At 40.0% G+C, this 12,301-nt stretch overlaps 1 protein-coding gene across 1 annotated transcript in view; it reads left to right on the top strand.

The window, feature by feature from the left end:
• The window catches only part of LOC133517929 (uncharacterized), a 28,897-nt gene extending 17,579 nt beyond the window's left edge, over positions 1–11,318 (top strand). The window contains exons 5-9 of the mRNA XM_061851413.1: positions 1,002–1,134; positions 3,156–3,373; positions 6,749–7,010; positions 7,198–7,273; positions 10,484–11,318. Of these exons, the coding sequence (XP_061707397.1) occupies positions 1,002–1,134; positions 3,156–3,373; positions 6,749–7,010; positions 7,198–7,273; positions 10,484–10,715 (921 nt within the window). The 3' untranslated portion in view covers positions 10,716–11,318. The remainder of the gene's footprint in view (positions 1–1,001; positions 1,135–3,155; positions 3,374–6,748; positions 7,011–7,197; positions 7,274–10,483) is intronic.
• The last annotated feature ends 983 nt before the right edge of the window (positions 11,319–12,301 follow it).

Genomic DNA, 12,301 nt, shown 5'->3' with positions numbered 1-12,301 from the left:
GCCAAAGGCTATTTGTGTTTTTTATGTTACTACGAGTATTACTTTTTGGGTGTAAATTATTGTCATACACACTTATACAATTGAAGCAAATGATATTGACTACCTACTGTTCCCAAGAATCGCAAAAAAAACCTGCGGCACAAGGCATGAATCGCAAGCTTGGAGCCCATTGTAGGTTTTTACACCTGCAATAATAAAAATAGCACCATCACGTCATTTTATAGTATTCAAGTTAAGGATGACTCACGTTAGACCGGCCCGGGGCCATTTTGTATGACGGGTGATCGGTGGTCACGTGATGCTTTCGTGAAAACGAAGTGTCGGACGCCCCGGCCCGGCCCCGGGGCAGTCTAACGTGAATCATTCTTTATCCGTCTGCTAAATATATTTCCTATAGGTAGATAGAGTCAGACGAAGATAAATTGGCAACGATTTTGATAGCCCAGACAGTACAAGACGTCATAATTTCATAGAAGTTTACACATGTACCTACCGTCTGCGCTGTCAAAACCGCTGCCATCTTAGCTTGGTCTGACTCTACCAATAATAACACGTCTCCTGCTGCATTAGATTAATGTATTACACAAACGCCAACTTTTAAATTAATATCTATCTCAAAAACTAAGCATATCAGAAACCAACGCTGTCTCACTAGCCCTGCTAGCCGCAATCTTATTTCGCCGAAATGGTCGTTTGAACTCGATATACTGTCGTAGTACAATCTTTCGTTGACAAAGCAGTGTTAAGTTTCCTATATTTCTTTCGGTACCTATTTTATTAACGACATTGTACCCTGCCATTCATAAATACGTCTATGAGAGTTGTTTGAGCACCTGTGACTAATGGGTTGCAAAAACATTACCGTTCGTTCGTGCGTAAAGTATAACAAAACAATGTTGTATATTCTTTTACTTTGAGTTAAAATAATATCTTATTCTCATTCAACGCCATGTGGGCTCGTGCGTGATATTTAATCAAGTTTGTGTCTTGTCTTCCCGCAGTTCTGGGCCGCGTACGTGCCGTGCGACGCACAACACCGGGACGCGGTGCAGCTGACGTTCGAGCAAATTGATCTCATACAGCGGCTCACGGATAAATACCATCCGCAGCTCACTCTCTGCACCTCCGCCGACGGTAACCCGTTATTAAATATTTCCCTTGTCCATTGTCATAACCGCTGCCGTTGGCTGGCTACGGTAATTTTGTACGTTATTAAGTGCTATTATTACTAGTATTAATTATTAATGTTTGCAGCTGCGCAATATATCTTGCATTTTAGTTTGTAATTAACAAGCGTTAGATACAAACAAAGGGTGTACCTAAATAATATTTTTTTAAATGAGGCACTCATGGCAGCTACCAGATCCCGTGCTGCTACGCCAAAATGTTCTTGGGAGACCATTCCTGTCTTTTTCATTAACGGTTATTGACATTTATAGTTTCAAAAAATGTAAAAGTAAAAGTAGTTATCGACAAAATCGATATATTTGTTTTTTTTTATTTTATCGATCTCATTTCTATTCAGCCGGCCTAGCCAATGTGACAAGCGCTATCGCTTCGACAAAGAAACGCTTTGTCTCTCTATCACTCTTTCATATTAGTGCGACAGCTACAGTTACGTTTCGATCGGTACGTAAGCGATTTGCACGTTGGCTACGCGGCTAGGATTAAAAGCCTCTTCGAGACTAACCTAGTGTCGGGCACTAGAAAAGCCAAAAATTTAAACGAAGTTTTTCATACATTTCACACATTAGGTGTGAAACAAAATAAAGATGTTCACAAACTCTGTATTCATGCCAATCAGATCAGTGGCAAGCTTAAGTACCATTACACTGTATCGACACATCACAATAGGGATTAAATGAAGATTATTTTCGGTGCTAAGTACCTACTCTACCAATTGTTAGCTGTCAAAACATGTGCTCAATTAAAAGTAATTATGCAGACACTCAACCAGGGAAAAGGCATCGTCGACACACTTATTCTTTAGATTAACATTTCACAAAAGACGGATTGTTATAACGGCGCAGCTGTACAATCAGATTTATATTTTTAGGTAATCTACTCTTTGCATCCGAGCTATTTGCATGAAAAACTCGTTGTCTTGACTGTGAGACATAAAAAAACCCTAAATGGTTTTAATTAATTTCTATCGGCGAGTTTCTTTTTGCCCCATTGTTTAGGTATTTAAATTAGTTTTTTTTTAATTTACCTCTCCTTAAGGATAATTTATCTAAAAACCTACAAATTTAAGAGTAGGTAATTAAAAAGTAGGTGAGTAGACACAATTTTCAAATCAATCCATCCGTGGCATAAAATGCACACTGTATTCTGTAGCAACATTTTTCCGCTATGTTGCGAAAACCATCAGTAGGCCTGTGACGCACAAGAGTCACCATGATCCTAAACTGGGTTTCACGGATTTTTAAAGTTATTTTTTCATAAGTGTTAGATGACAGGCGTTATTACTTAGAAAAAGTCGACACTTAAAAGTTATGACACTTAAACACCGAGTGTTCCCTTGAAAAGTATGTTCCTTGCTTATTACAGGCGTAGAGTACATTTTTCTCTTCGCAACGAAGTAAATATTTTATAATGCAATGTCATTTATTTTTCGTTAACATATTTTATTCGCTGCGTTTACCTAAGTTTTTTAATATGAAAGCTTTATTATTAAACTGTCAGTTCCACAAACTGTTATTAAATTTTTCCTTTAAAATTATGTTAATGAGTAATGTAAACTTGGTTAATTGGTTTGGTCAGGACTTTAAACTGAATTGCTTATTTTTATAAACCCTGAAAACATAGTTATTGTCCAAATTTAGGCTTATGTTATTAATGTTATTATATTAGATCATTTAGATCTCCTATAACATCATTGAGAAACTGCATTCGTTCGGATCAAAAATATTTCTATGAGTCAAATGAAAAGGAAGCCTTTAATTAATATATGAACCTACGATTTACCTACTTTTAATACAAAAACTAGCTTTTCAGCCACATGACAATGGACTAATTCATGATAAAAAATACATATAAAAAGTATACATACGTGTATGTGTAACGCGCTTCTTCGTAGCACAATGAAGCCTTAATATTTCTAGCACCATTATTTACCGAAAAAAATTGGCGAGTGTATTCATGTGTGATCGTAGATATAGTATCGGCGCACGCGAACCACCGCATGTGCTCACTGGTTGGCGTGGAGGGGGGGCACGCCATCGGCGGCTCGCTCGGCGTCCTCAGGACCCTTTACCAAGTGGGGGTGCGCTACCTCACATTGACCTCCACCTGTGACACCCCGTGGGCTGAGTGCGCCTCTGCCGACCGAATCGAGCCTTCGCCGCGCGGTGGACTTACACCTTTTGGAAAAGTTAGTATTTTATTTTTTATGATTATATATACCGTGTTGTGTTAAAGACCCAATTACTTTACCTATGTGGCAATCATTTCATAAAATGATCGGTTCATTATGAAAAAATTAAACGTAACCTAACCATATCATGAAGTGATCAATTCTAAAATGGCATTTCATGAAATGAACAAAATCTCTTATATGGCCACGGCATACATATAAGCATATACTTACCTATATTAAAATGCTGCCATTTATTTTAAATGATGCTGCTATTTTGAAAGCAAGTTTTAATTTAATTACGATGCGACTCAAAGTAAATTAGATGAGTTTTGATATTTTTTTGGTATTATTTTGCCTCTGTAGCCCGATTTCCAGCTTATCTGTCTGTAGTCTTCATCTTTCTTTAAGAAGTTGTAATCTCTTTTATTGCAAATTCCTGAAGGAAGCTCGTTAGGACTGGATTTATTGTCAGATCCCTTTTAATAAGGACATTTTATGTCTTTTTAAAGTTTTGGACCGAGAATAGTGTTCAATTTGATTGTACTTCCTTTTGTAAGCAGGTTGTAGTGGTATAATCCACTTAATACCTAAAATATTGTAATTAAAACACAAGGTAGCATTACAGAAATAAATAAATTAACACATAAAAAAATAAGAGGAAGTTAGAGAAATGAGCCATTATCAAATTATGCGTACTACCTACCAATTTTGTATAAGTTATGATCAGATTTTCACCACCTTACTCGGTTGAAAATATGATGAGATGTTTTGTAGTCATATTGATAATAAAGAAAATGTATACACCAGGAAACATAAAATTAAAGAATATCTTCGAAATCAGCATCTGCCTGTTCACTTCGTAAGTTAGGTACATAGACGACGCCGGAAATATCAACATTCAGCTGTAAGTAAAATAGTCCCATACTCGAAGTAACATTGATGCAGGTACTCAAAACGAAACCGTAAAGATTGAGACGTCGAGTTGAGTGAGTGTGCCATAATCATAAACATCCTGCCGCACCGCAATATTTCGCTTTGTATCAACTCCAGCTGCTTGCGAAGCAGACTCTTTGTTTTCCTTGCAACGATACTTTTCGAAATATTTTCTTTTGTTCAAACAACTCTCAGCGCGTAACGCAGGCTCGTGAACATCACTTACGAACTTTTCAAATAACAAAATAACAAGTCGTCAAAACATACGAACCGTTAGGTTACAAGCAAACATTTACATCTTTAAAGACTGAATAAAAAATAGATACAGCTTACACGATTCTCCTCTTTTGATAACCCAAAAAGCCGTTGAAATCGCTGTAGGTATACATTAAAGGGCAGATGATGGATCCTTAAGGTTAAAGGAGTTCTTTCGCTGTTAAGGATATTATTTGTGGAACTTGTGGAAGTATTCATGCCCATTACCATAATAATACCGAATCAGAACCATCGTTGCGAAACGGCACTCGCGAGGATTTTTTAACAATAATATTAACCTAATAAAACCGTACACAAATTTTAAACGTTATTATTCTATTTTTAACATTACATATTATTAACGTACATAGTATAAAAAATCTTACTGAAACATTATGTAAAAATGTAATCTTTTTACTGCTACTGTACAACGATAGGCTATGATGCAAAGGAGCCATTCCATGCATGAGTCTAAGTGATTTCAGTAAGCAACTGTTTTTCCAAGCGTGCAGTAATGAAAGGATGAATAGGAGTAGTGTTACAGTGGACACAGCCTAGTCAGACATATGTAAGGTTTCTACTACATAATTAAGTAGGTATACTATCTTCAAATACAGGGTGTTTATTTAGTCACCTGCAATAACTTACGGGGTGAAAATATAGGTCATACTGAGCATCTTTTACTATGGAACCAACCCCGAAATCACGAAAAAAAAATTACTCTCCCATACAAAATGTCAAGGTCAGACAGCCAAAATTTATGAAACATACAATTTTTTTCGTGATTTCGAGGTTGGTCCCATAGTAAAAGTTGCACAATATAACCAATATATTCACCCCGTAAATTATTGCAGGTGACTAAATAAACACGCTGTATGATTAATTTGAACTCAAACATGTTTTTATTGGTTTATACAGCATCATGCGCAATCAATCAAAGTCAATCTCATAATGGGACGTACCTATGTAACCTATGATACACTCGATCTACATCAAACAATGGCACGCACCGCGTGATTAACATGATAACAAGATGCGACATGGGAATCCATCACAGAAACGCATGGACATATTGATAGGTAGAATGGTAGATAGTCGAGATAACTAAAGAATCTTCCCTTAGAAGTTTACCGTTTTATTAGCCAAACAACAAAAGGCAGTACAGAAGTCATAACGACTTTTCCAAAGGGAAGTAGTTATCTATATTAAATATTGCTTGTGATTAGTTTACTTGAAATACAGCAAAGTTAACCTAAATTATTTTTTCCAGAAATGGATATCTCTAAAAACGCATTTTTCCAAAATACTATCACATGGAATACTTAACAAGTTCTTTTAACTCATATTATTATAAAGATATGGAGATATACTTGTGGTTTATACCATCTCATGATTTTCCTTTTAAGTTACGTAAGGCTCATAAAGGTGCACAGCCTTAAGCTTTACGTTGTATTGTATCCGAGTTGCGCACACTTCAATAGTAAAGAGCAACACCGAGCGTACAATTCCGATACGGCAGAAATGGAGCGCCATCAAATACCCGACCCGTCTGGCACTGGTTCCTAACGTAGCTACCTCGGGCTATTTCACGACTTGCACTGCTTTCCACCTCCATTTCAGAACCACACTATTGTTGGTATTGTATTCCAAGCGGCGCCTAGCAATTAATTTTACTAGGCAAACTTAAACAGACGGCAGGAAAGAACAATGCCTAGCTAGCCAGCCTTTCACTTCTGGAAACAAGGAATGCTTACTTAATAACAAGCAATATCATATATATCTTTCACAATTAATTGCATTGCATGTCATTCAGAATTAAGAAATAATTTTCAAATCGGGATTTTTTGAAATTCTGGATTTGAACTTCTAACATATTACGGCATTTGGACAAAGGTTTCCAACAGTGTGTTTGGTGAGCGGAATCCAATACAATTCGGGGCTGGTTGTCATATTTTAGGTATTAAATATTAACATGTATCACCATTTGGTTTTTTAAATATGACCTATTTTTATCCCGCGAGCGGTTTGATGTATTTGCATCTGTTTGTTATGAGCACATCAACGACTTCTACGCATCAGGGATGCGGAGGCTAGGTATAGGTACCACGTTAACAAATATATGTACGATGCATTATACCTATTCTGTGCACTTATAATAATTTTAATGTATTTTTTTAGATTTGAATTGGATTTTATGATTAGGTGGTGGTGAAGGAGATGAACCGGCTCGGCATGCTGGTGGACCTCTCGCACGTGTCGGAGCGCACGATGCGCGACGCGCTCATGGCGTCGCGCGCGCCAGTCATCTTCTCGCACTCGTCTGCGCGCGCGCTCTGCAACGTCACACGAAACGTGCCCGACACCGTGCTACGGCTCTTGGCCGCCAACAAGGGACTCATCATGGTCAATTTCTACACTTCGTTTCTTACATGCAAGGAAACCGCTACAGTTCAGAATGCTATAGGTACATATTTGACACTAATAAATAAAACATAAGTTTCCCATCGCTACCCACGAGTATGAATACCACCCGATTTCACCTTTTTATTTTCTTAATAATTAATTGATTATGTACTTTCTCCATCACATATCACTTATTTTTTGACGGGGGGTGCAAAGGTAGTGTTTACTTACATTTTGTAAATTTACAGCGCATATAAATCACATACGTGATGTCGCCGGAGTCGACAGCGTGGGGCTTGGCGCTGGCTATGATGGTATTAACTAGTGAGTATTCTCACCTGGGTCTTAGCAAATACAAATACAAATACAAATATTTATTAATAACAAAAAGTTACAAGTCATTTCTTGATAGTGAGTACATTATGTACTTTATACCTTGTAATTACGATTATAAAAACACAGTGTTGAATTAATTAATTATTCATTATAAAATCAATGTATAAAAGTTCAAATTATAATAGTAACAACAATATTATTTATATAATCAGAAACAATAATATTATTTACTTTAAATTATAATAGGTAGGTTAAAGTATTCTGCGTAATCGTAGAACACTTCGCTCATGAGCCACATTTTTAATTTACACTTAAAGCCCGCGGTGGTAGCTGCGTTTCTGATACTATCGGGTAAGCGGTTGTAAACAGACGGTCCTGCGCAGTATACAGATCGCTGGGACTTAGCGAGTCTGTGCGGATCAGCGATCAGTCTGTTTTTATGCGCATTGCTACGGAGATGGTAGTTATCATTCGTTCCCTTGAGTTTGAACTTGTTCAGATTTTCGTGTGTAAACACCGCCACTTGGTAAAGGTAAAGGCAAGGAAGGGGCAATATGTTGAGATCCCGGAAGAGGTCTCTTGCGGGGGCATCTGATGGTTTACCGGTCATAATACGGACGGCACGCTTCTGCATAACAAATACGCGATTCCAGTCTGAAGCGCGGGCCCATAACTCCACGCCATAGGTGAGGAGTGAGTGCATAGTTGCGTAATAACACTGGCGCACCGCGCACAGCCCGGCGGTGCTCGCTAGGCGCCGTAGCGCATAGCATGCCCGCCCCAACCTGCCACACAGATCATCGATATGGGACTCCCTCGTTAATGCGCTGTCGAGCTGGAAACCCAGGAGGCGTGTGCCGGAAACTTGCTGTATAGGGGCACCGCCCGCACACACCCTCAGGGTTGGGCTGGGGTGACCGTTTAACTTGAACGTCATGAAGCATGTTTTTTCTTTGTTCATGGCCAGGCCGTTGGACTGGAACCATTGGTGTAGTTGTTCCATGATGTCATTTATCGCTCCCTCCAACTCATGTTCAGCGGATGCGGTTACGACTGCCGTGACGTCGTCAGCGTACATAAATATCTCCGCTCCTTTTATCGCCTTTGGCAAGTCGTTTAAAATAACGCTAAACAAAGTGTTGGAAAGGCACGAGCCCTGGGGAACGCCCATGAGGTTTCGTAATTCCGCAGACACAACACTACCTCCGGCGCCAACGACGACCTGAGCTCTGTCTGTCATAAATGACAATATTAGCTTATTGGCCGGTCCCCGAATGCCGTAGTGCGCAAGTTTGTCGGCGACGAGTGCGTGGTCCGCCGTGTCGAAGGCGCGCGATAGGTCGCAGCAAATTACGGCTACATACCGCTCTGCCTCGCGGGCACTCAGTACACCGCGCACCACTTCGCGCACCAGGTCTGTGGTGGACCGGCCTTGTCGATAGGCGTATTGGCTCTCGGACAGTATGTTCCGCGGTGCCCAGAAACCAAGTAAACGCTTATTTAACCCCGCCTCAAAACACTTGCTCGGGCCTGGAACCAATGATATGGGGCGATAGGATTTAATAATTGATTTTTTGCCTTTACCCTTATAAAGAGGGCATATTTTAACTTTTTTTAAGGTTTCCGGATACACTCCTGATCGCATACAGTTGTTGAATAAGTGGGATAACACGTAGCTAATTGTAGGGCTGGCTTGCTTTAGCAGGTTAGTGGATAAGCCATAAGCGTCAGTGCTGTTTTTAGGCGCAACAGAATATTTAAATAAATTAGCGACTTCGTGCGGTGTGAAAGCCCTCAGCCTCAGCGAGCAATCGGCGTCAGCGTACCCCTCCGACAAGGCGGAAATGCATCGGCCGTGGTCGGCAGAGGGCGCACCGCACGCAGAGGCCGCCGTCACGAACTCGTGGTTGAGCGCGTCCACCGCGAGCTGTTTGGACTCAAATCGGCGGCCGGCGTTATCCACGAGCAGCTCGGTGTAGTCGACACGCTCGCGGGGGGCCCGAGCTAGCTCGGTGTTGATGGCCTTCCACATCGCCCTGCTTTTATTGGGGTTATTATCAATGATTGAATTAAAATAGTCACTGCGCTTAGTTTTTAATTTATAGTGGTAGCATTCCTGTAACTTACTCGAGGCGTCATGTAAGGGAATATTATCCGGGTATTTTTTTGATAGGCTAGTAAACTCTAAAGCCAGTGCTTTTAGATCTTGGATTTCGCTATCAATCCAGGGATTGTATTTAGGACGTATTATTAAAGGTTTTAGTGGTAGGTGGATATTTAGTAAGTTAGTGAGGACATTAATTACTGTGGCTGCAAATTGTTTACATTCGCCGCTGTGTTTAGCCACAACTGCTTGCCAGTCTATGGACTCCAGTGCTATCTAAGACGAAAGCCGTTCTGTTTTTGTGGCTAAAAACCCGTTTTGTTATCACTTGAGGCGGTGGGTGGCGCGGGGGGCACGGCGCGATCAGTCGCTGCGCTGCGTGATCGCTCAGATGGGTGTCAACGCAGGCGGCGGTAACTCGATCGTCGCGGATGTTTGTGTACACATGGTCTAGCAAAGTTGAGCTTGAGCCGTCCCGTCTGGTTGCATCGTCGATATACTGCCGAAACCCCTGTGTCGTTAATATATCCATCAACTGCCTCTTTGACGGAGTATTCTCAAGAAGGTCGATATTAATATCTCCCATTATTATCGCTGTCAGTTCGTCATTGTTAATTTTTGTTAGTAACTCTTCGAATAGTTTTAGGTACTCGGTATGGCTGGTCAGATTTGAATGGTAAATTCCTATTATTAAGATATTTTCGTCTACAAGGTATACAGCACATACGTCGAATATCTGTTCCCGGGATAAATCGCGATAATCGGGTTTGTTTACAGCTTTTTTATCGGACTTGACGTATATGCAGCTACCACCGCGTTCTACATTCGGTCTGCAGTAATAGGATAGAAGGTCAAAATTTGTTAGGGTAACAGATTGGATTTCATAGTATTAGCCAACGTATCAATCGTTAACGCTCCGTAGCGTGGCGTAGTCATCTCTCTCCATCACTCTAAGATATTAGTGCGACAGTGACAGTTGCGTTTCGTTCGCTACGGAGCGTTAACGATTGACACGTTGTCTACGCACTCTGTATATACGAATCTCTTAGTAGTTAAGTACATACAACTTTTTCTAAATGAACTTTATTCAACAGCACGCCACAAGGATTAGAAGACGTATCGTCGTATCCTTTACTCTTCGCTGAGCTAATGGAGTCCGGATGGAGCATAGAAGACCTTAAGAAATTAGCAGGGTTGAACCTTCTGCGAGTGTTGGGAGCCGCGGAGCGCGTAGCACAGGAGCTCGCTTCTGCGCACGTCACTCCATATGAAGAGGTGCCGCCGCGAACACTGGACACGCATAACTGCTCCAGTCAAGATCTCTAAATGAAATCAAGCTGCCTACTCATTAGTTTAATTAGATGCAGTAGGCACTTATAAGCGGCATGTTCGACTCAAAGATCCACTTAGAAGTTCGAAAATCCAAATGCTTTTCGTTATGTCTCCGGTTGTTGAAAAATCGAGTCGAAGCAAATATATTTCCAAACTTCTGGAAAGCAGATCCAAACTTTTAGTAACTGCGGCTATGGTCGTGGATTCCAAGCTTTAATATTTCCGTAGTTTTATAAATTCATTAAGCTGCTTACACACGGAAGTACAGGACCGCGACCTTGGTCCGGTCCGAGACTGTTCGATTCGGTAGTGGTCCGCCGTACGTCCGTTAAAGACTCAGCTATAATTATTATTGAGCACGAGAAAGAGATATTTTTACCGGACCAAAATCGCTGTCCTGTACACCCGTCTGTTACAGCTTTTACATATAATTAGGTAGTACTTATAATACCATATAGCTGTACTCCGATTATCGTCCGTTTATTACAAGTTGAAATTTTAGGGTACCTACCTGCTAGACTGTTATTTGTCGTAAGTTATGTAATAGCTTAGACTACTTTCAGGCCAAACTAGATCGCATGTGTAATGCAGCACAACCCGGCTCTTGCATAGTACGTAATGAACGTATAAGTATACCCCTCTGTACTTATCTATGTTTATAGCTTGGGCTGCATGTCCTACGCGTTCGTTTAGACTAGGTACGTAACGCAAAGTGTATTGATGACGCAGAGACAGAGCTATGTACTTATGCTGTTTTACGCATACGGTGTTGTTTGGTATTTAATCAAATAACACAATAGTCACGCATTTAAAATTATTTAGTATATTTCTATTGTCGATATTAATTCAGTTTATATTAACAGGCCGTTAACAATAAAGCGTTTCATTATAATAAAGGTTTGTCAGTCAGTCAATCACAGAACATCACATTTTGCAGCCAACTTTGCCCACTCTTAAATTATATTCCATATAATTCCAATATATACGTCAGCAATTTACTCGTGGCTTCCCACAAATCAGTGATGTGAACTTAGTTAACCAGCAATGAGTATTGATAAACAGTAAAGTGAATTGAGTGCTTTATTTTCAGATAACGCATACAAGATTCTGTTTGGCCGAACGGAAACGTCTCATTTAAAAAACTTACTTTTTATCGTAGAGCTTAATATACCCATAAAGAGAGTTAAAGACACACAATGTCAGTATCGGTTATGTTATCTATAGTACATTATGATACAAGTGTGGTAAGGTTGGTCACACGAGGCGATATTGTGCGCGCGAGCTGTAAGCGAGCACGTAATAAGAAAGCCGATGTGGGTAATGACCAATGCACACGCGTTTCATACGACGTTTTTCAACACACTTGCAAGGAAAAAACAAAACTTATAAATTAGTTTTTTTTGTCAAAACAGTAAAGTACAGTTTTCAAAATGGTGGCTTACGGCTTGTAGACACTTATTCGCCAGTTCATTGAAGTAAGCTATCAACACGTTTTCCACGAAAGGCAGGGCGTTTTTGCTAATTTTCCATTGAATAAAAGTTTCATATGCCGCCAATTATTTTTCACCCGATTTTGATGG

Source organism: Cydia pomonella, chromosome 5, assembly GCF_033807575.1.
Source record: "Cydia pomonella isolate Wapato2018A chromosome 5, ilCydPomo1, whole genome shotgun sequence".
Taxonomy (NCBI): Eukaryota; Metazoa; Arthropoda; class Insecta; order Lepidoptera; family Tortricidae; genus Cydia; species Cydia pomonella.
Note: the sequence above shows the minus strand (reverse complement) of the source record. Positions and strands in the feature narration are given on the sequence as shown.